Genomic DNA, 24,185 nt, shown 5'->3' on the forward strand with positions numbered 1-24,185 from the left:
TTACATTGACAGGCCAGAGACAGGTTAGGTCAGCCAGGCTCAAGAACTAGACAAGATCAGCATTTCATTTAGCGAAGTGAGCCTGTTATCATTCAAAGAGACATTTGGTAGACGGTAGTTGTGGGCTTGGAAGGTAATGATTCATACGAAGAGCAGGGGTGATGAACTGGTGAGAAACAGGTGAGAGGATAGGAAAACAGGGCCAGGGTAGAAAGTCACAGGGATGGACGGGGTGGGGAGATGGCTCACTGGGTGCAGAACAAGCTGTTAAAGTATGAGTTTGGGTTCTGGACTTTCTCGGACATGTGCTGGGTGGGTTTGGTGGTGAACCTGTAATCCCAAGGTTTAGGAGGCAGAGACGAGATCCCTGAAATAAACTCGCTGGCCAGGTAGGCCAAATCTGTGAGCTCTGCTTGGAGTCAGAGACTCTGCCTCAATATGTAAGGGACATATTAATTAGGGTGACATTCACGTACACTGCACACACACATGGGCCTACAAACATTTGAACATACAGCATAGACACACATGTGTACACTCAAGAGGGGAGGAGGGCAGTGGTTATGGGGACAAAGGAGAGAGAGAGAACATGAGAAACAGAAGCAGAGAAACAGAAACATATAGGAATGGATATCTTCCGGTAAAAGGTGGATTTAATTCTGAGGTGTTGTTTTTGAAACAAAAGCCATGTAGCAGAACCTGCCTTTACAATGTAACTAAAGATAGCTAGGAGCCTGGTCCACCTGCCTCTATTGCTTGGGTTACAGATGTGTCCCACCACACCTGGTTTTATGCTGTGATATGGATTGAGCCCCAGGGCTTCCTGCGTGGTGGGCAAGCACTCTTATCAACCAAGCTACACATAGACCACCACCTTCCCCCCATATGTTTATAATGACTCTTTGTGACTTTTGACCTTTTTTCTAGCTAGATTGTCCCTCACTTTTCTCCTGAAGTTCATCTTCACTATTTTCTTTCTTGCTGTGATTCTTTTTTTTTTTTTTTTTAAAGATTTATTTATTTATTATATATAAGTACACTGTAGCTGTCTACAGATACACCAGAAGAGGGCATCAGATCTCTTTACAGATGGTTGTGAGCCACCATGTGGTTGCTGGGAATTGAACTCATGACCTCTGGAAGAGCAGTCGGGTGCTCTTAACCGCTGAGCCATCTCTCCAGCCCCTCTTGCTGTGATTCTTTTGTGGTTCTTACTCGTCCCACACTCAGTTGAATCATTTTTCCTTCATAAACCTTGTCTACCTAAGGGTTTGACCTGAGAAAGGAGGCTTGACCACTTTCTCACCCCTGGTCATTTTCTATGACTCTGGTGTCTGGATCAGTGCCTTACTGGGATATGATGGAGATGAGGGTACTGAGACCAGGCTGGCTTTAAACTCATGGGTATCCAGTTGCCTCTGCCTCCAAGTGCTGGGATTAAAGGCATGCACCACCATGCTCTGATCCTATAGAAATTCTTAATATTTCTATTATTCTTTCCCAACCTCTAAGTTACTATAATGAATCCAGTTTGTTCATTTGTCATCCTAGGTAATGGTTTTGAGACAGTTTCTCTCTACATGGCCCTGGCTGTCCTGGATGTCACTACTTACTATATAGACCAAGCTATCCTTGAACTCACCGAAATCCACCTACCTCTGCCTTCACACCTGCATGGGCCAGCCGTATTTTATTTTAAATGCTCTTTGAACTTCATGCTGTGTATCAGTAAAAAGCCTTTGTGTATTTCCTGTAAGGACTAGAGTCCATGAATGCATAGTGCTGAGAGTGATGGCTGTGGTAGAATGGATACTGGATAGATAGTTGCGCCAGGGGATTATAGATGACTGAGTTTTGCTTTTATTTCATCTGCTAGTTTCATACTATTTCACTAACACCCAATTTTGCTTTGGGAAGAGGATGGTTGTGATAGCCATATAGATTGTTCCAGACAAAAGTCCTACAGATATAATGAAGTATTTGGTTCCAGTCATTACTCCAGATCAGGAAGGGAAAACCACTTATTGGTGATTGATCAGGGGAAAAGCAGGATTGGACCGTGGCATGCAAGCTGTTATACTATCCTCCCCCTCAAGAATCTTGTCAGCCTTCATCCTCATCTTTCTCTGTCATGGCTTTCCAACTGTCTTAAGTGGTTAGAGCTCACGGGTCTCAGGTTGCTATTATTCCCTGGGCCATTTACACCCTTGGGGTTTCAGAACCTTCTCTGAAAATGTCCTAACTCCGATTACTAATTTTAAAAGGTCATTCCCCCCCCCCCCCTTCCTATTTCCTCCTGTGAAAATGAACTCTGGAACTCTTTAAAAAGTTGGGCAAGTAGAAATATTTGACCCGGTTTTTGATTTCTTGTATGACTTGAGATTCAGCTATCAAAGTCAATTTATCCCTTGGTGTGGAAGTTTTCTGGGAAAGTGAAGTTACCAGAATGAGGTAGAGACCGTTTCTGAATCATTTCAGAAGCTTTAATTTAAGCAGAAGATTGCTGAGCTTCCAGCTGTTAACTACTGCAGTCCCTGGAAGGAATTAGTGTTCATTTCTGATGGGGGAGTTAAGGGTATGGCACACAATGGCGCCTGTGCTTATCCATGTTAAAAACGACTCGTTTTCATCTTCAAATATGTGTTTCTGCGTCTGCATTTGCGTGCAGGAGCTGGCAGAAGCCACAGACATTGGACCCCCCTGAACTGGAGTTACAGGCTGTTGTGAGCGGCCTCATTTGGGTTCTGGGAATTGAACTCAGGTCTTCTGCAAGTGCGTTATGGACTTGTAACCACTGAGCCATTTCTCTAACTACTACCACCACCACTACTACTACCACTACCACTACTACCACTACAACTACTACCACCACTACTACTACCACTACCACTACTACCACTACAACTACTACCACTACCACTACTACCACTACAACTACTACCACTACAACTACTACCACTACAACGACTACCACTACAACTACTACCACTACAACTACTACCACTATTACTACTACTACCATCACTACTACTACTACCATTACTACTACTACCACTACCAGTACTACCACTACAACTACTACCTCTATTACTACTACCACCACCACTACTACTAGTACCACCACTACTACCACCACCACCACTGCTACTACTACTACTACTACTACTACTACTACTACTACTACTACTTCCTGCTCCTCCTTCTCCTCTTCTTCTTCCTCCTCCTCGTCCTTTTTTTCTTCTTCTTTCTCCTCTTCCTCCTCCTCCTTTTCTTCTTCCTACTCCTCTTCCTCTTCTTCCTCCTCCTCCTGGAGATAGGGTTTCCCGTGTTACTCTGGCTGTCCTGGAATTCACTATTTAGACCAGACTCAAAGGTTCACCTTCCTCTGCTGGGATCAAAGGCTTGTGTCACCACTTCCTGACCTTTTTTCCCCCCATAGATCCACCTGCCTCTGGGAAATTTCTACGTTGTTCTTTAGATTATTAAAGGGACTCAACATTTTGAATTAAGACAATAGTAGTCTTACTTACTGTTTCTATTGTTGTAATAAACACCATGACCAAAGGTAACTTGGGGAAGAAAGGCTTTCTTCCTTCCTTCCTTCCTTCCTTCCTTCCTTCCTTCCTTCCTTCCTTTCTTTCAAGATTTATTTTATGTATGTGAATACACATAAAACTAGATCAGGCTGAGTTTATTGACATGGGCCTCTGAGTGGAGATTTTAGGTTTACTATGTGATGCTCTCACAGTTCAAAAAGGTCACAGTCAAAAGTTTGAGTGGTTGGCTGAAGTATTCATCAGAAGGTGGCCTACAGAAAAGGAGTTGGAGATGCCTGATGTCCCTTGTCTTAGTGTTGATGAAGGGTTTTTAAGAATCAGGGAAATTGCCGTGCTAGTACACTGTGTAAAACCAAATTCTCCAGGATGGGAAGGCCCAGAAGACAATGCCCTTCACTAATCCTGTAAGGCACAAAAATCACCATTTTATGAGGGGCACCAGCACATTTGAAGAGTTTTGTTGTTGCTGTTTCATTGTGTCAGACCTTAGGGTTCGAGATGCTGCTTCTCAATTGGATGAATTAAATACAATGAGTTTTATTGGGTCCCAAGGTAACAAGGGCCAGGTGGCAACACTCAATTGCCTTTCTTCAGTTCTTCTCCAGAGGTACCTATGGCCTCTATGGCCTCTATGGCCTATAGTTCATAGATAACAGTACACTAGGGGAAAGGAGACAATCAGACTTTCTGGAGTCTATTGGATACTGGTTCTGAATTGACATTGATTCTGAGAGATCCCAAGAAGCAGTTAAAGTAGGGGTTGATGGAAGCCAGGTGACTAACGGAATTTTGGCTGACGTCCTACTTGCAGTTCAGGAGGTTCAGTTGGTCCTCACACTCATCCTGCTGTTATTTCCCTAGTTCCAGACTGTATAGTTGGGATAGATATTCTTAGAAACTGGCAGAACTCTTTCATTGGTTCCATGACCTGTGGAGTGAGGACTATTATGGTTGGAAAGACTAAATGGAAGCCTTTGGGGTTGCCTCTGCCAAGGAAAACAGTGAATATAAACCAATATTGCAGAAATTAGTGCCACCATCAAGGACTTGAAAGATGCAGGGGTGGTGGTTTCCACCACAACTCCACATCTCCCTTTAACTCTCCGATCTGGTCAGTGCAGAAGACAGTCTACTATTGAAAACTCAACCAGGCAGTAACTTTGTTTGTATCTGCTGTAATGTAGTGTCCTTACTTGAGCAAATTAACACATCTATTGGTACATGATATGCAGTTACTGGTCTAGCAAATGCCTTCTTCAGTACAAGGACCAGCAGAAGCAATTTTCTTTCAGTTGGCAAGGCCAGGAGTATGTATACCTTTACAGCTTTATCTCATGGATATATTAACTCTCCTGCCTTGTGTCATAACTTAGAAGAGATCTTGACCTTTTCCACAAAATACCACTTTAGTGTATTATGTTGATGATATTATGCTTATTGGACCAAGTGAGCAGGAGGTAGCAACCACCTTGAACTCACTGGTAACTCATGCATATCAGAAGGTGGGAAATAAATCGAATCAAAATTCATGGACCTTCGACTTCAGTGAAATTCTTAGGAGCTCAGTGGTATAGGCCATGCAGATATTCCTTCTAAGACAAAGGGGAAGTTGTTGCGCCTGACCTCCCATACCAAGAAGGAAGCAGAACGTGGAGTGGGCCTGTTTGGATTTTGGAGACAGCACCTTCTTCACTTGGATGTATTACTTCACTCTGTATTACTCCGGCTCTTCTACCGAGTGACTTGAAAGCTGTTAGCTTTGTGTGCATCAGGAGGAGGTTCTTCTACAGGTCCAGGCTCCTGTGAAGGTGGCTCAACCACTCGGACCATATGATCCAGCAGTCCTGACGGTACTTGAGGTGCCAGTGGCAGATAAGAATGCTAGTTAGAGCCTTTGGTAGGCCTCAGAGATAGCTATTCACCTTTTGAAAGAGAAAGGGCTGGAGAGATGGCTCAGTGGTTAAGAGCACTGACTGCTCTTCCAGAGGTCCTGAATTCAATTCTCAGCAACCACATGGTGGCTCACAACCATCTCTAATGGGAACTGATGCCCTCTTTTGGTGTGTCTGAAGACAGCTACAATGTACTTATATATAATAAATAAATACATCTTAAAAAAAAAAGAAAGATAGCTCTTGGCCTGCTATTGGGTCTTAGTGGAAACTGAACATTTGATTCTAGGCAAGTTACCATTTGACCTAAGCTGCCCATCAGAGTTGTGTGCCTGCCAAGTTATAAAGCAGCAGCAATCTATTATCAAATGGAGGTGGTATGCATGTGATTGGGCCTGAGCAGGCCCTGAAGGCCCAAGCAAATTACATAACGTTGCTCAAATGCCTACAGTTCCTACTCCTGTTACAAAGCTGTCTGCTGACAAACGTGCACCTTTAGATAGCCTTATGGGATGGTCCCTATGATCAGTTGACTGAGGAAGAGAAGCCTAGGATCTGGTTTATTGATGGTTCTGCATATTATGCAGGTACCACCCAGAAGTGGACAGCTGCAGCAGTGCAGCGTTTCAACCCCTTTCTGGGACAACCCTGAATAGCACTGGCGAAGGGAAATCTTCACAGTGGGAAGAACTCTGGACAGTTTACATGGTATTACAGTTTACTTAGAAGGAGGAATGTCGAGATAAGCAATTGTTCACTGATTCATGGACTGTAACCAATGGATTGGCTGGATGGTCAGGGACTTGGAAGGTGCATGATTGGAAAAACTGGGAGAAAGACCTCTGGGTCAGGAGTATGTGACTAAACCTCTCCAAATGGGCTAAGGATGTGAAGACTGTTTGTGTCCAGTGTAAATGCTCACCCAAAGGTGACTTCAGCTGAGGAGGAGTTCAGTAATCAAGTAGATAGGACAACCTGTTCTGTGGACAGTCAGCCTCTTTCCCCAGACATTTCTATCATTGCCCAATGGACCCATGAACAAAGTGGTCATGGTGACAGAGATGGGAATTATGTATGGGCTTGACGACAAGGAGTTCCACTTACCAAGGCTGACCTGGCTATATCTGTTTCTTGAGCGCCAGATCTGCCAACAGCAGAGACCAACGCTGAGTCCCAGATATGGCACCATTTCTTGAGGTGACCAGACAGCTACCTGGTGGTAGGTTGACCATGTTGGACCATTTCCTCCAGGGAAAAGACAACACTTTGTTCTTACTGGAGTATACTTACTCTTGTTAAGATTTTGTCTTTCCTTGATGTAATATTCTGCCAAAACCACCATCCATGGGCCTACAGAATGCCTTACCCACTTTCACGGCATTCTACACAGTCTTGCTTCTGAAAAAGGAACTCCCTTCACATCCAGAGAAGTGTGACAGTGGGCCCACAATTGTGGAATCCACTGGTCTTACCACGTTCCTCATGATTTGGAAAGGTGAAATGACCTTTTGAAGACACAGTTACAGCACCAATTAGATGGCAGCAGCATGTAGGGCTGGGGTAGAGTTCTCCAGAAGACAGTATATTCTTTGAATCATCAATATATGGTATGTTTTCTCCCATAGCCAGGGTCCATGGGTACAGAAGTCAAGAGGCGGAAAAGGTAATAGTTCCATATACTATTATCACTAATGACCCACTAGGAAAATTTTTGCTTATTATTCCCATGACCCTTAAGTTCTGCTGGCCTAGAAGTTTTGGTTCCAGAGGGTGGAGTACTCCTTCCAGGAGCCACAACGAACATTCCATTGAGCTGGAAACTCAGACTTCCCCCTGGCTGCTTTGGGCTTCTGATCCCCCTTAAACCAACAGGCTAAGCCAGTTATCATGGTGTACACCTGCAATCGAAGTGCCTAGGAGGCAGAGGCAGGTGGATCTTTGTGAGTTCAAGGCCAGCCTGGTCAACAGTGTGAGTTCCAGGACAGCCAGGGCTGTTACACAGAGGAAAACAACCAACCAACCAACCAACAGGTCAAGAAAGGAATAAAAGGGATAACAATGTTAGGAGTGGTGATTGATCCAGATTAACTTGAGGAAATTGTATTGCCTTTCCACAATGGACATAAGAGAGATTATGTCTGGAGTGCAGGAGATCCTTTAGGGTGTAGGAATGCTACCATGTCCTGTGATGAAAGTCAATGGGAAGCTCCAACATCCTAATCCAGGCAGGGTGGCAAAGGACATAGGCCTATCAGGAATGAAGGTATGGGTCACTCACATAAAAAGTGCCAAGACCTGCTGAGGTGCCTGCAGAGGGCGGAGGAAATACAGAATGGGTAGTTGAGGAAGGTAGCTATAAATACCAGCAAAGACCATGCGACCAGTTGCAGAAACAAGCGTTGTAGTTGACATGAGTACTTCTGTTGTATTTTTGTTAAGAATTCGTTTGTATAGATAGATAGAAGGAAGGTTTTGCTCTTTGCCTGCTTACCCTTACCTTATGAGCAGATCCATTCCTTCATTGGCATTGGAGCCTATTTCTTTCTGATTCTGGCCGATACAGAAGACCAGCTGAGACATCCAGCTTTGTGGGATTGAGCTACTACTAGATTCTTGGGCTTTCTATACACAGATAGCCATTGTTGATTAGCTGGACTGCAGCCTATAAGTTCCAATCAATCCCATATATATAATAAATCTGAATATATATGTATACACACACACACACAGCTCCAGGCATTCCAAACGGCTAAGCTTAGCCACCCATCCCACCACTCCAACTGAAGACCTATGCAGTGGCAAAAAGCAGAGACGAGGGACTCAATCAGTGCATGCCTCAGGGAGAGAAACAGCAGAGCAGTCCAGTGACCTGAAGAACTGGGGCAGTGAGCAAAAGGTACAAGACTGGTCTGACTGTCCATAATGTCGGTTCTGGCCAATGATGTCATCACTGTCACTGCTGGAGGGGAGCAAGCTGGCACTCCTGATTGCTCCTGCTCCAGGGTGTAGCGTCACCATCACTGATCACTGTCCTCCCCTGCCCTCCTAGACTGTACTGTTTCCAGAATGCAGGGTACAAGTTGGTTTACGACAAAGATTCTTATCTCTCTGACTCCAGCCTTGAGCGATTTAGTTATCACACGTGTGGGCCCAAGTGAGGCGTCAAGGTCGTGAGAGGCTGACTTGCTTAACGATGGAGCAAGAGGCACAGAAGAAGGTGGTGGTCGCAGTGTAACGTATCCGGCCTTGGCCTGAGGTATTCTGGCAACTAGGTAGAGTTATGTGCTATTCACTGAAAGTATAACAGGCCAGAGTCATGGATCAGCATGTACAAGCTCTTGCTACCAAGCCTGATTACTTGAATTCGGTCCGTAGGCCCCAGTTCTTCAGGTCACTGGACCACTCTGCTGGTTCTCTTCCCGATGTATGCATTGATGAGTTCCTTGTCTCTGTTTCTTGCTACTACACACCTCTTCAGTTGTAGTGTTGGGATGGGTGGCTGAGCCTATTCTGTTGGGGTTCGTGGAGCTGGGTGCTTTACCCCTAGAATTCTAGTAACAGGTTTGCTTGTAATAGGAGGTCTTGGAAACCAAGATTTAATTGAAAAATCTCCAACAGCTCTGCTTAACAGTTCCATTCTTTAGCCTTCTGCTTCTTATAGTCACCAACTGTCCCCGCCAGCGGGGACCCAGTTATTCACGGTCCCGAAGAGGCTTTCTACCTGTGGGCCAAAATGGGGGTGAAGAGAAGAAGGAGACCAAGCAAAAGTTCTGTTGTCAAGGTCTCGTTTATTGGGATGAACGTTACAGCTTTTAAGGCTTTCAGGTAGGGGGAGTGACCTTTGTGAAACATGAAGGAGGGGGAGAGGAGGGTATAGGCAGTGATAGCTGGAGGCAAAGAGGTCAGGCGATGAGGTCAGGTGGTGGAGACACCGGGTGTTGACTGAGGAGATAACTGGTATCTGCTCGAGCTGAGGCATCCCTTGAATGTTATCTTCCTGTGCTGTAAATTCATGGGAGAGGCTTTCATTCAACAATCTTAAGGCTTATGGCAGTCATCTTAGGGGTGAGTCTCTGTGGCCAAACAGCCCAGAGTCACCTAGTCACTTTGAGCCATGCAGTCAAAAAGCGGCTAGGCCCAAATCCAATATGGCTCCGTGCAACCAACCATTTTCAAAGCCACACTTTCCTCTAAGCCTGCATAGATGTATTACTGTGCTTCTCATACTTCTTCTGACACTCACGATTGGCTTGTGGGTTCCACTTGCCATCATTACAGAGAATACTTCCACATAACTTGCAAGTCTGACAGAAGACGGGACGTTCCATTTCTGTGGAGAATGAGTTGCTTCTGGGCTTTTCCATCTGCAGCCTACCCAGGGTATTAACCTCACGCACTGCCCTATAACATGACCCTGCCAGTTACTTCCAGGTCTCTGAGATACTGTGGGTTTTCAGGTCTTGAACATATGCATGGGATGTGGTGGAGTTAGTGTGGAGGTTGGTAGAGGTAGCTGGTTTTCTAACAGATGGAAAGAGGAAGCCAAGGAGAGTTTTTTGCATGACATTTAATTGACAGTCACTTCTTAATTCAGACACAGCAGGGACTACAGGTGATAATGCTGTTTCTAACGGGTGGCATATGCCTTTGATCACAGTACTGTGGAGGCAGAGGCAGGTGGATCTCTTGAGTTCAAGGCCAGCATAGTCTACAGAATGAGTTCTAGGACAGCCAGGGCTACACAAAGAAGCCCTGTCCAAACCAACCAACCAACCAACCAACCAACCAACCAACCAACCAACCAACCAACCAACCAACACAAACCAAGACAGAAAATACTGTTTCTGGATATTGTTTGTCTGTTTTCCATATGACACCTATCACTTTTATTAGTTTAGTGAGAAGTTGGAAGAGGCCACAGAGAAGTCAATTCAGGTGATGGTAAATTCAGAAAATTCATCCTTTAAGGCTTGGGGTGAGGTGGAGAGAAACCTTTGTTTTTATTGGACCAATTTACTCTTCTTTTGTCATCTCCCCCCAAGCCCCCCTTCTTTTAGGGACAGCGTCTCACTGTGTAGCTCTGGCTGGTCTGAAAATCCCTAGGTAGACCAGGCTGGCATCGATCCTACAGAGATGCTCCTGCCTGGCACCACACCTGGCTCCATCACCTTGATAAAAGCACTCACTCTCTACCCTTTTTGACTTTGGGTTCTATTTTCATTTTGTCAAAATAAAGTAACTCACTTTTTTTTAGGTCACGAAATAGAATCTTGCTGGAGTCTCACAGTTGGTGTTTGGTAAAACAGATATAGATTACACACCATACTCTTTGTAGCATGTATCTTGAGACTGGCGAGCCAAGCATTGAAAGAAAGTCGTTACGTAGGATCCCTGCCTTGTGTCATGAAAGCTGTCATATTGTATTTTAATTATATCTGCAGGCGACGTGTTCTTAATCATCACTTGGAGATGGCGGCTCCCCAGTTCACCCTCAGTGTCCTCGTGTGTGCCTTGCTCATTTGCTCCGTGACTGCTTATCCCAATGGAAGAGTAGCAAGGTCCTGTGCTGGGATGATCCCCCAGCATAACCACAGCCCTCAGTCTGATCCTGTTCACAAAATCACAGTGAGTCAGATGAAGTTCAAACCTGGAGACCAGATCAAAGGTACTAGTGCTGGACATAATGACCTGCATTTTCTTTTCTTTTTAGGTTTTTAAAATTAATTACTTAATTAATTTTTAAACTTATTCCCTGTACATCCCGATCACTACCCTCTTCTTGGTCACTCCCTTCTACAATTCCTCCCTCCTCCCCTTCTCCTCTGAGTGTGTGGGAGCCCCATGGGTATCTCCCCACACTGGTACTTCAAGCCTCTTTGAGGCAAGGTGCTTCCTCTCCCACTGAGGCCAGACAAGGCAGTCCAGCTAGATGAACATACCTCAAGTACAGGCAACAGCTTTTGGGAGAGCCCCCGCTCTAGTTGTTCCAGACCCACATGAAGGTCAAACTGCATATGTGTGGTGAGGCCTGTTGGTTTCTCTGGTAGTTTTGGTTGTCCTGGAACTCACTCTGTAGACCTCAAACTCAGAGTGCTGGGATCAAAGGTGTGGGTCATCCCCACTGTCATGATTTACAATTTCAGCAAGATACTCTCAGTATTTGCTGAGTTTTTACTGTGATTGGATTTGACAGTTTCATTTTAACCTGTTCATTTGTGTTGTCACCGAGGCACCATCTATTTGCATTTTTTGTTTACTGTGGATGTCTATATTATGTAAGTGGCCTATCTATTCCTTATTAAGGGATAGGTCAAAAGTAAGCTTTTTTAGAGTACCAACTTATATATTTGTTAGTTTTATTGTATTAACATTGCATTTATTGTGTATTGTGTCTTGAATACTGTTAACTCAGTGGAACAGAAAACTAAATTTATTTTATGTTGTTTTACCCTGGCCTCTCTTTAAAAAGTAGTACAGTCTCTTATGTTTCCCTGATTCTTCTCGAAACATGTAGCCTGGCTGTTCAGAGTTACCTATAGCCAGGGGTATGGTAATGTGTGCCTTAGTCTCAACATTCTGGAGGCTGATGAAGGATAAGGGTTTGAGACAGCTTGTGTGTGTGTGTGTGTGTGTGTGTGTGTGTGTGTGTGTGTGTGTGTATAGTGAGACCCTGTTTCAGAAAAAACAAAAGTACATCTGTGATAGTGTTTTGAAATTTTAGAAAGGTATCATGTCAATAGTAATTCTTAACAAAAAGAATGTCTGAAGAAATAAACTGGGAATACCTTGTGTGATTGAGATGTGTCTTAGAATTTTACTCTGCAAAATAGAGTGTTAAAGATAGTTAGATTTGTAGTAGAGAAACAAGCTCTTACTTTCATCTAGAGTTTTCTAAATGAATTTTCCCCTATAGACTGTTACCTAGCCATCACTCAGACTTTAACCCCTTGTGGAATGGCTATTACTGTTTCATGATGCTAGGTCTGATGACACGGGTCTATAATTCCAGCCACACAGTAGCCTGAGACAAGATGACCCTAAGTTCAAGATTAGCCTGTGCTACAGAATGAGTTCAAGGCTACCCTGGGTAACTTATTGAAACCCTGTTTCAAAATATGGAGTCATTGACTAGCATGTCCAAGGTCCTAGGCTCTAGGCTCAGTTCCTACTGCTGCAGGATAAGCAACCAGACAACCACAGACAAACTAACAAACAACTCTCCTCCCATGGCATTAATACTCTGTGGAGCATAATTTAGACAGTCTTCTGTAGGACAGTTTCTAACCTAGGTGGTTTTATTTTTTAATTTAATTTTAATTTATTATGTACAGTGTTCTGCCTGCACGCCAGAAGAGGTCACCAGATCTCATTACAGATGGTTATGAGCACATGTGGTTGCTGGGAATTGAACTCAGGACCTCTGGAAGAGCAGTTAGTGCTCTTAACCGCTGAGCCATCTCTCCAGCCCACCTGCGTGGCTTTGTAGAGATAGTTTCTAACTAACTGAGCTTCTTCTAAATGCTTTCATGGACTATTTCTAAGTCTTTTATCCTAACCTCTCTTTTTTTTTTTTTTTTTTGCATGTGCTTAAAAAGCTTCAATTATTGAAAAAATTAGAATTTTTCTTTTTTTTTATTATTATTAACTTGAGTATTTCTTATATACATTTCAAGTGTTATTCCCTTTCCCGGTTTCCGGGCAAACATCCCCCTCCCCCCTCCCCTTCCTCATGGGTGTTCCCCTCCCAACCCTCCCCCCATTGCCGCCCTCCCCCCATAGTCTAGTTCACTGGGGGTTCAGTCTTAGCAGGACCCAGGGCTTCCCCTTCCACTGGTGCTCTTACTAGGATATTCATTGCTACCTATGGGGTCAGAGTCCAGGGTCAGTCCATGTATAGTCTTTAGGTAGTGGCTTAGTCCCTGGAAGCTCTGGTTGCTTGGCATTGTTGTACTTTTGGGGTCTCGAGCCCCTTCAAGCTCTTCCAGTTCTTTCTCTGATTCCTTCAACGGGGGACCTATTCTCAGTTCAGTGGTTTGCTGCTGGCATTCGCCTCTGTATTTGCTGTATTCTGGCTGTGTCTCTCAGGAGCGATCTACATCCGGCTCCTGTCGGTCTGCACTTCTTTGCTTCATCCATCTTGTCTAATTGGGTGGCTGTATATGTATGGGCCACATGTGGGGCAGGCTCTAAATGGGTGTTCCTTCTGCCTCTGTTCTAAACTTTGCCTCTCTATACGCTCCTAAGGGTATTCTTGTTCCACTTTTAAAGGAGTGAAGCATTCACATTTTTATCATCCTTCTTGAGTTTCGTTTGTTCTAGGGATCTAGGGTAATTCAAGCATTTGGGCTAATAGCCACTTATCAATGAGTGCATACCATGTATGTCTTTCTGTGATTGGGTTAGCTCACTCAGGATGATATTTTCCAGTTCCAACCATTTGCCTACGAATTTCATAAACTCGTTGTTTTTGATAGCTGAGTAATATTCCATTGTGTAGATGTACCACATTTTCTGTATCCATTCCTCTGTTGAAGGGCATCTGGGTTCTTTCCAGCTTCTGGCTATTATAAATAAGGCTGCTATGAACATAGTGGAGCACGTGTCTCTTTTATATGTTGAGGCATCTTTTGGGTATATGCCCAAGAGAGGTATAGCTGGATCCTCAGGCAGTTCAATGTCCAATTTTCTGAGGAACCTCCAGACTGATTTCCAGAATGGTTTTACCAGTCTGCAATCCCACCAACAATGGAGGAGTGTTCCTCTTTCTCCGCATCCTCGCCAGCATCTGCTGTCACCTGAGTTTTTGATCTTAGCCATTCTCACTGGTGTGAGGTGAAATCTCAGGGTTGTTTTGATTTGCATTTCCCTTATGACTAAAGATGTTGAGCATTTCTTTAGGTGTTTCTCAGCCATTCGGCATTCCTCAGCTGTGAATTCTTTGTTTAGCTCTGAACCCCATTTTTTAATAGGGTTATTTGTTTCCCTGCGGTCTAACTTCTTGAGTTCTTTCTAACCTCTCTTTTTGATCTGTTGTTCAGTTACTTTATCAGGACCTCCATTTAGAGGCTTTCTTTTAGAAGCCCGGAACGCTGAGGATTTGAGCGGCCCTCCTATTGGCACCTTCACCTTGATTGACAGCGACTCGTCACAGATTCTGACCTGTGAAGATGTACAGGTTTGTGTGTAGTTTGAAGTTGATTTCTGTTGGTTCCTCTGGGCTGTTTTCACTGTAGAGTGGTACTAACATGTACAGCAGGCATTTGAACAGATTACAGTCATCAAACCTTTCTACTGGGCTCACACAGGAGCATCTAGAAAGGTAGGCTAATAGCTTGAAGAGTTTGTGCTTGGTGATGTTTATATTACGTTGGCAAATATTGGCTTAAAATGTAAGACAATGGGGCTGGGGAGATGGTTCAGTGGTTAGGAGCACTGGCTGCTCTTCCAGAGGTCCTGATTTCAAATCCCAGCAACCATATGGTGGCTCACAACCATCTGTAGTGGGATCTGATGCCCTCTTCTGGTGTGTCTGGGGACAGCTACAATGTACTCATATAAATGAAATAAAGAAATGCATTAAAAGAAAATCTAAGACAGTTACTTGAGACAGATTAGTGTGCACTTTTAATCCCAGCACTAGGGAGGCAGAGACAGGCGGATTTCTGAGTTTGAGACCAATCTGGTCTACAGAGCTAGTCCCAGGACAGCCACGGATGCACAGGGAACCTGTCTCAAAAGAAAAAGAAAAAAAGCAACCAAAAAACCAAAAAACACACAAATGAACAATTTAAGACAATTTTTAGTGTGCTAGTGTGCTAGTATGTGTGTATGTATGTATATATGTATGTATAGAGATGGTGGAGGAGGAGAAGAGGGTGGAGGAGGAGGAGGAGGAAAAAGAGGCAGAAGGAGGAGGAAGAGGAGAAAGAAGGAGGAGGGGGAGGAGGAGGGGGGGGAGGAGGAGGAGGAGGAGGAGGATCAGGCATGCCATCACACATGTGTGGAGACCAGAAGATAACTTTGTGGAGTCAGTTCTCTCTCTCCACCCTTACATGTGTTCCAACTGTGCTGAGCTGATGAGTGATGGCTCCTCTTTTTTATTTCAGGGATTTGCTGTGAGTCATACAAGTTCATCCATAAAGACAGAAATTAAAGTCTACTGGAATGCTCCAAGCAGTGCCCCGGATCACGTCCAATTTCTGTGAGTACAGAGCTCACATCTGTGTAACCTCTGCCATTGAGACGGAAGCCGTAACGAAGTGTGCCACTTTGCCATTGAATATTTACCTGTATAGGAGACCTTTCATAGTTACGACTTCCTGATTGAAGAGTAGTCTTGCCTCTTTGCCGTTATTTAAGATAGCATCTTGCTATGCAGCGTTGGTTGGCCAGGAACTCCCTATACAGATGAAGCTGCCTTTGAACTTGTAGCAATCAATCCTCCTGCTTCCCTCTTCCAAATGGGCCTGGCTTTTACACTCCCCCCCACCTTCTCCAACAGCAAACTTCTAGCACACAGCCCGGGACCTCACACTGTACCTTTTTTTTTCTCCCCGGATCTGAGGACCGAACCCAGGGCCTTGCACTTGCTAGGCAAGCGCTCTACCACTGAGCTAAATCCCCAACCCCATTTTTTTGTTTTTTTTTTTAAGGCTTTTTCCTGCCTTACCTTCCCAAGTGCTTAGATTACAGGTATACACCCCAAGCCTGGCAGAACCCGATACTTAACGGGCATTTTCTAGGCATTGTTGAGTGAAGTTTTACACTACTTTACGACTCGTAAGAGCCATCAATTAGTACTTGAGTGTGTGGTGTGCAGAATAACAATTCCTGTCTTAGTGTGAGAGCATGGACAAGACAGGGCTGAAAGTAGAGTGCCTTAGGTAGCGCTACAGCTTGTAGATAGCTTATCAGAAAGTAAACCACTGCATGCCTCTCGGATTGGGAAACCACAGTTACAGTAGCAACCTTTCCCTATTCATCTGCCCAAGGCAGAATGGAGTCTCTTAAAGCATGATGATTCTGGAGGGTATTCCAGACGTAGGTGTATCTTATAGGAGAGAAACTTCTCTGGACATGTCTCTGTTTTCTGCTTAACCTTGTCTGCAGGTCCCCCCCCCCCCCCCCCAGCACTCTGGAGCTCCGCAAGGTGCTAAGGTGAACGTCAGTGAGCACTGGCTCAGGCAGCCACTATAGAGCTTTGCTTGGTGGTAGCTGCCTCTTAAACGCCTCCTGTGGAGGAGCGTGACTAGTCATCCACTGCGAAATGACCAGGAGTGTGTTCTTGTGTCAGGAAGCAGGAACCTCCTGTCTCAGTTAGGGTTTTACTGCTGTGAACAGACACTGTGACCAAGACAACTCTTGTAAGGACGACATTTAATTGGGGCTGGCTTACAGGTTCAGAGGTTCAGCCCATTATCCTCAAGGCAGAACATGGCAGCATCCAGGCAGGCATGGTGCAGGAGGAGCTGAGAGTTCATCTAAAGGCTACTAGCAGAAGACTGACTTCCAGGCAGCTAGTACTAGGGTATTAAAGCCCACACCCACAGTGACAGACCTGCTCCAACAAGGCCACACCTCCTAATAGTGCCACTCTCTGGCCCAAGCATCACACCCATGTAGTGACCCAGCATTCGTGACTGCTGTTAATAAAAAGAATAGACAGCAAACAAGATGGAGAGATGGGGAAAGGGTCATGAAGTTCACGTAGTGATGGGTGACGACGGTCATTAGAGACTTGCCCCATGTGTGAGTGATCTTCATCTACCTCTCCCTGCACATTTTCTACCTGAAGGTTTGATTGACTTGTGATGGGCCACTGTGAGGCTTTGCCTAATTCCCATTGGTTCTCTCTTTCAGAGCCACAGTTGTTCAGAAATATAAAATCTACTGGGTGAAGATTCCTGGTCCCGTAATTTCCCAACCGAGTGCTCCTCCCTTTACGACGCCTGAAGCTACAACACAACCTTTGACAATGGCCCCTTCTGTCTCGCACTTAACCAAACCAGTAAGTGACATTTTGAACCTTCACCAAATGCTGTCTTGAGAAGCTTTCCTGGCAACCGATTCTCTGCCTTGGCCATAGTGCAGCATTGGAGGGAGATTTTGGGTTCTGTGTAAAAATCTGAAGGAAGCCTTCGTTGTAACATTATGATTCGTAGATTTGAGGAAAGGACATAAAAAGGGTTCTACATTCAGAGTACAGTTGCAACTTTTACAGGTGGTTTTGCTCTCAGGGAGTATACAGTCACTTGAAAATGAAGCCGAGAAAGCGTCTTCCTCCTCCCTTCCTCTCTCTTTTCTTCTTTTTCTCCCCTTTCTTCCTGAATATTAAATTTAGAGAGAAAGTTTCTCTGTAACAGTCCTGCCTGTCCTGATACTCATGTTGTAGACCAGGCTGGCCTCAAACTCATAGAGATCTGCCTGCCTCTGCCTTTGAGTGCTGGGATTAAAGGCATGAGCCACCATTGCCCAGAGGAGAGTCTTGAAGTGGTAGATTTTATTTTATATTGATTTTATTTTATTAAGATGAGAGAGAGAGAGAGAGAGAGAGAGAGAGAGAGAGAGAGAGAGAGTGTGTGTTGGGTGTGGTGGTGGCTGGAGAGTTGATGGCTCAGTGGTTAAGAGCTTCTGGACATCTTGAGTTCAATTCCAAGCAACCACATGGTGGCTCACAACCATCTGTAATGGATCTGATGCCCTCTTCTGTTTGATGCCCTCTTCTGTCATGCAGGCAAACAAATAGAACACTTGTATACCTAAAATAGTTATATATAAAAATTAAAAAAAAATAGATTAGGGTGTTGGGGCACTCGGTGAGACACGGCAGCACTTTTACCCTTAATCCCTGCAGTTAGGATGCTTACCCATAATCCCTGCAGTTAGGATGCAGAGGCAGGAGGATCCTTGCAGATTTGAGGCCAGGCTGGTTTACATGGTAAGTTCTAGGCCTGCCTATTTCAACTCTGTTCCCATCAGCAAAAAAACAATATGAGAAGTTCCACTCTTTAAAAACAGTCCTTCAGGGTGTGACTCCCAAAAGTGTAATTAGTTTCATTGTTACTTCATAACTGTAGTTTTGCTACAGTTATGAGTCACAGTATAAATGTCTGTGCTTTCTGATGGTCTCAGGTGACATGACCCTTGTGAAAAGGTCATTCAACCTTCCAAAGGGGTTGTGACCCACAGGTTGAGAACCATTCCTCTGGCTGGGTCCCTTTCTCTTTGCTGGTTGTCTCTGTGTGTCTCCTCTTCCACTAAATAAAGGGCTAGAGAGGTGGCTTGACAGCAGCACTTGTTGCTTTTCTAGGGGACCTGAGTTTAGTTCCAGGTCCCACATCAGGTGGCTCACAACCGCAGATAACTCAGCTACAGAGAATTGAGGCCTTCTTCTGGCTTCCTCAGACCCCCAGCATACACTCACAGACACAGATATGTTGTATTTAATCGCGTTATAGTGAACGTCACACCTCTGTTTCACTGTACAGTTATTTAAGGGATTCTTATCTGCGTAAGTTCTCACTTCACTTAATACTCACTTAAAAAGCTGCTTTAAGTGAATGAACTGTTTGTACACCAGCTTCCTAACAGAAAATATTGTCCTTTCATGTGGTCAATTAAAGGGGCCCGTTCTTCTTGGAACTTTTACCACCATGCCTCCGTGCCAATTAAAGGGTGCTTCATTCTGACTTGTGCTATTTTTAGAGTTAGAAGAGACCTCAGAATCTCTTTTGGGTTGCCAAAGGTAAAGAGACCCCAAGAGAATAGGTTCTTAGTGGCTTCCGTTATCATCCTACTGTGGTTAGTGATGTCCTCATTAAATCTGGTTACGGACTCCTCAGCCCTCTCTTCTTCTCACACACCACCCTGACAAGCTCTGCTTGTTTTCTCTGTTAAATTTTGGAGCTTAATTTTTTTTCCTGAGGGTGGGGTTGGGCTCAGGAGGACTCCTCAAGTGACATACTGGGAGGCTCTGGTTTTAGTCAGTGTAGAACATGGCTGGGCCTCCTGACACAATAGAGTTATTTTTACTGTTGTTTAGAATGGTGGTATATGCAAGTGTCCCATCCTTTCCTATATCACTTAACTCTGAATCTGAATGTGACTCTTAAAAGCTGTTGCCTAAATTTACACATAAAGACTTGCCCATATTTGGCTTGCCTGCTTTTTAAAATACCATCTCTTGAAAATCAGAGGTAATCTGGTTAGGCCAGACTGCCAGTGTGGACTTATCCCTAGGAAGTTTCTCAGTGTATGGGGGACCTTGCTCCTGGTCTCAGATGATATGAAGCATTTTGTGTATTAAATGGACATAGGCACTCATACCGCTACAGGCCCACGAGTATAGTTTTCTGAATTATAATCGATAATAATTAGGTATAAAAGTGCACAGTGGAAGAATGCTCCTATTGTTTCTAATTTGTGATTCGTCTTCTGTTCCCTGGTTTGAATTTTTATGAAAAGCTTTTCTCGGCTATCTAGTCCTTGGCAGTGAACTGCTTGTTTCATAATTAAGATCTTCATCCTTTCATTTTTTCTAGTTCAGTGCCTCTGAGTGTGGGAACAAGAAGTTCTGCGTCAGGAGTCCGTTGAACTGTGACCCAGAGAATGAGCCTGCCTGCGTCTTCTTGTCCTTCACCAGAGAAAACCAGTCAGTGATGGTTGAAATGAGCGGACCCAGTGATGGCTACGTGTCCTTTGCATTTTCTCATGACCAATGGATGGTTTGTATCTATTGCTTATGTCTGGGGTGATAGCAGGAGAGCCACCAGAGTGAGCTCTCATCAGCAGTAGATTAGCTGTGCCTTCCAGAGTTTAGGGATCAGGCTTAAGGGTAGAATGGGAAACGAAACTCGAAGAACAGATCCATTTCAACGGCTGTTTCGTGATTTTTTTTTTTATTAACTTGAGTATTTCTTATTTACATTTTGAGTGTTATTCCCTTTCCCTGTTTCCAGGCCAACATCCCCTTAATCCCTTCCCCTCCCCTTCTTTATGGGTATTCCCCTCCCCATCCTCCCCCTATTGCCGCCCTCCCCCCAACAATCACATTCACTGGGGGTTCAGTCTTAGCAGGACCCAGGGCTTCCCCTTACACTGGTGATCTTACTAGGATATTCATTGCTACCGATGAGGTCAGGAGGCTCACAACTACCTGTAATTCCAGCTCCAGTGAATAAAAATAAAGACTTATTTTACATAAGTTTCCTTGGTCAGTAACAGATACATAGACCAATGAAATAGAATAGAAGCCAAGAAATAAACACATGTGTGCTCAGGTTTCTTTCTTTTTTTTTTTTTAAATTTATTTAATACTTAATAATAATTCTTTGGTTTCCGGGCAAACATCCCCCTCCCCCCTCCCCTTCCTTATGGGTGTTCCCCTCCCAACCCTCCCCCCATTGCCGCCCTCCCCCCAACAGTCTAGTTCACTGGGGGTTCAGTCTTAGCAGGACCCAGGGCTTCCCCTTCCACTGGTGCTCTTACTAGGATATTCATTGCTACCTATGAGGTCAGAGTCCAGGGTCAGTCCATGTATAGTCTTTAGGTAGTGGCTTAGTCCCTGGAAGCTCTGGTTGCTTGGCATTGTTGTACATATGGGGTCTCGAGCCCCTTCAAGCTCTTCCAGTTCTTTCTCTGGTTCCTTCAACGGGGGTCCTATTCTCAGTTCAGTGGTTTGCTGCTGGCATTCGCCTCTGTATTTGCTGTATTCTGGCTGTGTCTCTCAGGAGCGATCTACATCCGGCTCTTGTCGGTCTGCACTTCTTTCCTTCATCCATCTTGTCTAATTGGGTGGCTGTATATGTATGGGCCACATGTGGGGCAGGCTCTGAATGGGTGTTCCTTCTGTGTCTGTTTTAATCTTTGCCTCTCTATTCTCTGCCAAGGGTATTCTTGTTCCCCTTTTAGAGAAGGAGTGAAGCATTCACATTTTGATCATCCGTCTTGAGTTTCATTTGTTCTAGGCATCTAGGGTAATTCAAGCATTTGGGCTAATAGCCACTTATCAGTGAGTGCATACCATGTATGTCTTTCTGTGATTGGGTTAGCTCACTCAGGATGATATTTTCCAGTTCCAACCATTTGCCTACGAATTTCATAAAGCCGTTGTTTTTGATAGCTGAGTAATATTCCATTGTGTAGATGTACCACATTTTCTGTATCCATTCCTCTGTTGAAGGGCATCTGGGTTCTTTCCAGCTTCTGGCTATTATAAATAAGGCTGCGATGAACATAGTGGAGCACGTGTCTCTTTTATATGTTGAGGCATCTTTTGGGTATATGCCCAAGAGAGGTATAGCTGGATCCTCAGGCAGTTCAATGTCCAATTTTCTGAGGAACCTCCAGACTGATTTCCAGAATGGTTGTACCAGTTTGCAATCCCACCAACAATGGAGGCGTGTTCCTCTTTCTCCGCATCCTCGCCAGCATCTGCTGTCACCTGAGTTTTTGATCTTAGCCATTCTCACTGGTGTGAGGTGAAATCTCAGGGTTGTTTTGATTTGCATTTCCCTTATGACTAAAGATGTTGAGCATTTCTTTAGGTGTTTCTCAGCCATTCGGCATTCCTCAGCTGTGAATTGTTTGTTTAGCTCTGAACCCCATTTTTTAATAGGGTTATTTGTTTCCCTGCGGTCTAACTTCTTGAGTTCTTTGTATATTTTGGATATAAGGCCTCTATCTGTTGTAGGATTGGTAAAGATCTTTTCCCAATCTGTTGGTTGCCGTTTTGTCCTAACCACAGTGTCCTTTGCCTTACAGAAGCTTTGCAGTTTTATGAGATCCCATTTGTCGATTCTTGATCTTAGAGCATAAGCCATTGGTGTTTTGTTCAGGAAATTTTTTCCAGTGCCCATGTGTTCCAGATGCTTCCCTAGTTTTTCTTCTATTAGTTTGAGTGTGTCTGGTTTGATGTGGAGGTCCTTGATCCACTTGGACTTAAGCTTTGTACAGGGTGATAAGCATGGATCGCTCTGCATTCTTCTACATGCTGACCTCCAGTTGAACCAGCACCATTTGCTGAAAATGCTATCTTTTTTCCATTGGATGATTTTGGCTCCTTTGTCAAACATCAAGTGCCCATAGGTGTGTGGGTTCATTTCTGGGTCTTCAATTCTGTTCCATTGGTCTATCTGTCTGTCTTTGTACCAATACCATGCAGTTTTTATCACTATTGCTCTGTAATACTGCTTGAGTTCAGGGATAGTGATTCCCCCTGAAGTCCTTTTATTGTTGAGGATAGTTTTAGCTATCCTGGGTTTTTTGTTATTCCAGATGAATTTGCAAATTATTCTGTCTAACTCTTTGAAGAAATGGATTGGTATTTTGATGGGGATTACATTGAGTCTGTAGATTGCTTTTGGTAAAATGGCCATTTTTACTATATTAATCCTGCCAATCATTAAGCATGGGAGATCTTTCCATCTTCTGAGGTCTTCTTCAATTTCTTTCTTCAGAGTCTTGAAGTTCTTATTGTACAGATCTTTTACTTGCTTGGTTAAAGTCACACCGAGGTACTTTATATTATTTGGGTCTATTATGAAGGGTGTCGTTTCCCTAATTTCTTTCTCGGCTTGTTTCTCTTTTGTGTAGAGGAAGGCTACTGATTTATTTGAGTTAATTTTATACCCAGCCACTTTGCTGAAGTTTTTTATCAGCTTTAGTAGTTCTCTGGTGGAACTTTTGGGATCACTTAAATATACTATCATATCATCTGCAAATAGTGATATTTTTGACTTCTTCTTTTCCGATCTGTATTTCCTTGATCTCCTTTTGTTGTCTGATTGCTCTGGTTAGAACTTCAAGAACTATATTGAATAAGTAGGGAGAAAGTGGGCAGCCTTGTCTAGTCCCTGATTTTAGTGGGATTGTTTCAAGTTTCTCTCCATTTAGTTTAATGTTAGCAACTGGTTTGCTGTATATGGCTTTTACTATGTTTACGTATGGGCCTTGAATTTCTATTCCTTTCAGGACTTTTATCATGAAGGGGTGTTGAATTTTGTCAAATGCTTTCTCAGCATCTAATGAAATGATCATGTGGTTTTGTTCTTTCAGTTTGTTTATATAATGGATCACGTTGATGGTTTTCCGTATATTAAACCATCCCTGCATGCCTGGGATGAAGCCTACTTGATCATGGTGGATGATTGTTTTGATGTGCTCCTGAATTCGGTTTGCCAGAATTTTGTTGAATATTTTTGCGTCGATATTCATAAGGGAAATTGGTCTGAAGTTCTCTTTCTTTGTTGGGTCTTTGTGTGGTTTAGGTATAAGAGTAATTGTGGCTTCATAGAAGGGATTCGGTAGTGCTCCATCAGTTTCAATTTTGTGGAATAATTTGGATAGTATTGGTATGAGGTCTTCTATGAAGGTCTGATAGAATTCTGCACTAAACCCGTCTGGACCTGGGCTCTTTTTAGTTGGGAGACCTTTAATGACTGCCTCTATTTCCTTAGGAATTATGGGGTTGTTTAACTGGGTTATCTGTTTCTGATTTAACTTCGGTACCTGGTATCTGTCTAGGAAATTGTCCATTTCCTGCACATTTTCAAGTTTTGTTGAATATAGGCTTTTATAATAAGATCTGATGATTTTTTGAATTTCCTCTGAATCTGTAGTTATGTCTCCCTTTTCATTTCTGATTTTGTTAATTTGGACACACTCTCTGTGTCCTCTCATTAGTCTGGCTAAGGGTTTATCTATCTTGTTGATTTTCTCAAAGAACCAACTTTTGGTT

The 24,185-nt window shown here is 43.8% G+C and overlaps 1 protein-coding gene across 5 annotated transcripts in view; it reads left to right on the forward strand.

Annotated features, from left to right (window-relative positions):
* The window catches only part of Frrs1 (ferric-chelate reductase 1), a 68,238-nt gene that overhangs the window by 15,304 nt on the left and 28,749 nt on the right, over positions 1–24,185 (forward strand). For all 5 annotated transcript variants that reach the window (XM_087624845.1, XM_087624846.1, XM_087624847.1 and 2 more), the window contains 5 exon segments: positions 10,891–11,114; positions 14,488–14,624; positions 15,556–15,650; positions 17,309–17,456; positions 19,990–20,172. In XM_087624845.1, the coding sequence (XP_087480971.1) occupies positions 10,919–11,114; positions 14,488–14,624; positions 15,556–15,650; positions 17,309–17,456; positions 19,990–20,172 (759 nt within the window). In that variant the 5' untranslated portion in view covers positions 10,891–10,918.

Source organism: Rattus norvegicus, chromosome 2 (genome assembly GCF_021556685.1).
Source record: "Rattus norvegicus strain SHRSP/BbbUtx chromosome 2, alternate assembly SHRSP_T2T, whole genome shotgun sequence".
Classification (NCBI taxonomy): domain Eukaryota; kingdom Metazoa; phylum Chordata; class Mammalia; order Rodentia; family Muridae; genus Rattus; species Rattus norvegicus.